The 2,506-nt window shown below is 55.1% G+C and overlaps 1 protein-coding gene across 1 annotated transcript in view; it reads right to left on the bottom strand.

The window, feature by feature from the left end:
- IL17B (interleukin 17B) overlaps window positions 1-1,202 on the bottom strand; it is a 5,528-nt gene extending 4,326 nt beyond the window's left edge. Inside the window, exon 1 of the mRNA XM_011371133.1 lies at window positions 1,138-1,202. Within this exon, the coding sequence (XP_011369435.1) occupies window positions 1,138-1,158 (21 nt within the window). The 5' untranslated portion in view covers window positions 1,159-1,202. The remainder of the gene's footprint in view (window positions 1-1,137) is intronic.
- Between the last annotated feature and the right edge of the window lie 1,304 nt (window positions 1,203-2,506).

A 2,506-nucleotide genomic window follows, 5' to 3' on the forward strand; every position in this document is an offset into this window, starting at 1 on the left:
GGAGGCAGATGCGGGCAGAGGGAGTCTAAACATCTTACAGGGAGGGAGAAGCGTGTGAGTGGAGGTTTGAATTTGCTAAGAGCTTTGCTGAAAGGAGACAGTGAGGCTGAAATGGAGTGAGCAGAAGGAGGGGGCGGGAGATGAAGTTGAGGAGATGGGCAGCTCTCTACCAAGGATCCCCGTTGGACTCCATGACACCTGTGTTCCCCTCTTCCATTCCCGACCCTTCTGCCCGCCCTGCCCTTCACCCACTCCTCACCCACTCACATCCACCCTCACCTGCCGCCGTCCAGAACCAGAGCACCAGGAAAGCCTCTGGCTCGCAGAGAGGACCTGAGGGCTTGGCAGAACCCTGACTTCTCAGGAAGCCGGGAGAGAAGGGCCAGAACTTGAATGGGGGCCAAGGCTGGCCAGAAGTGGGGAACCTTCAGGGGGAGTTTCATCTCTCATCGAATCCAGCGAGGCTCCTACCTGCCCTGTGTCCCTCACCCCACCACCCGCATGGAATGCGCTTGACTTATCCAGGCTACCCAGCATCTTGACCCTTGCAAACACGTTTCGGCATAGCCCCTCTTGGCAGAGCCATTTCCTGGCACAAAATCCGTAACAGAGATTCAAGTCGCTAAATTCTTTCTTACTGGTCCTAGATTCCGGTGCAGAAAAATGTCTTCCTAACAATAGGCTGTCTCATCTCATTTGAGCTTCCCACTCAGTCTTCTTAAACTCAGAGAAACCCGGACTAGAATTGAAGTCCCCCTTTCCTTATGTTACAGATGAGAAACAGAGACACAGAAAGACTGGCCCAAGGTCACCCAGTCTGGCTCTCAGGACCCATGGATTCTTTGGAAAAACCCCGATAACTGAGTTTGCCAGAATCTCCCCAGATGCCTTTGGCCTGTAAAGGCTTCCGTGTAGATGGGCTGAGCCCAGTTCAGGAGCCTGAGCTACTGGCCATGGCCAAAGGATCTGAGACCAGTCTGTTTCTCTCTCGTCCTGGGGGAGAGGGCAGAGAGAGAACTTGCCTCTGTAGGTTCCAAGCCAAACAGAGGCAGCCATTAATCAATAGGAAAGAAGTAACAAAACATTCCGGCTCAAAGAAGGAGTGGGGGTGGGGTGGGGTGGGGGAGCGCCACGTACCAGGTTGTACGGCCAATCCATCCCGATGAGCCAGGCGGTGGGCCTGCAGCTGCCGCCTGCCTGGAACCCCAGATGCCTCCGCCAAGAGAATGGCAGCAACAGGATGGAGCGAAGCAATTATAGCTCATCAGGGGGCTGCTGGGGGTGGGTGGGCTCGTCATGGCTGGGAGCCTTGGGCCCCCAGCTGGCTGGGCCTGGCGCAGTGGCAGGCGGTGAGGGGAGTGGGGGCAGGCCAGGAGCTGGGCTGAGGTGCCCAGGGGCTGTTGACTGAGGGACAATGCCCTGTGTGTCTGGTGGGGTTCTGGCGGGTGGCACCTCCGCCTGTGGCCTGCGGCCTGCCGGCCGGCCAGCACCCACAGGACCAACTAAGACAATCAGCTTCGTTTGCTTTGGGGATGGCAAGGGGGTGAGGGCAGAGGAGGGATGGGCTGTCCGTTGGTCAGGAGAGCAAATGTTCTCGGAGTGTGCTGGCCAGGAGCAGGACACAGGCTCCCTCTCCCAGCAAAACAGCCTCGGACACTCTGGCCTCAGCCAGTCTCAGGTGAGCTCAGCGGCCCTTAATGACCAGAGACCCACTTCCTTAGTTCGCAGGCAGGGAAACTGAGGCTGGAGCAGGAAAGGACTTGTCCGGGATTACACAGTGAGTTACAGATGACAGACCTGGGGTTCATACTGGTCTTGTGCAGGGATCTACCCACCAGCCCAGGCTGTTTTCCTTGGGATATTTTCTGTGCAATTCCGGCCTGCTGGGAACACATTCCTGAAACTGTGTTCCCACACGGGCTAAGTCTTGGATCCATGAGGACTTCATGGGTGGTTCTTCTGGCCTTCCCGATGCAGTGCTCCGCCTCACATAAAGGTCTCCACTCTGGGGGCCTGGCCCTGTGTGATCGTGACTTTGATTCTCCCTCAGCCCCAGTTTCCGTCTCTGTAAAATGGGTGTCATGCCCAGGAATCAGCAGCGGCCTGGCCCGTTTCTCTCTGAAATTTTTCTGACTTTCAGGTCCCACATCTCTAGAATGGGGATCATCAGAGCACCCACCTTTTGGGGGCCGTTATAAGGAGTAAAGGAAACAACCCATGATAAACAGCTGGCACAGTGCTTGGCACGTAGTAACTGCTCAATAAACACTTAGCTGTTCGTTATGAAAATTATTATAAAATAACTTCATAATCATTTTTATAAACATTAGCTGTTCTAATTAGCCTTAGAGCTAGCACAATTCGCAGTGGTCAGCCAAGTCTCTTTTCTACCACCTCGGGCCCATCCTCCTCGCTGAGAGAGCTGTGAGCTTCGCTGGCTCCAAGGACAATTTCGTGAGCTCAGGTGACCCCAGGGTCTACGTGTGTTGGAATCACATGCTGAACT

This window comes from Pteropus vampyrus, unplaced genomic scaffold (assembly GCF_000151845.1).
Source record: "Pteropus vampyrus isolate Shadow unplaced genomic scaffold, Pvam_2.0 Scaffold185, whole genome shotgun sequence".
Taxonomy (NCBI): domain Eukaryota; kingdom Metazoa; phylum Chordata; class Mammalia; order Chiroptera; family Pteropodidae; genus Pteropus; species Pteropus vampyrus.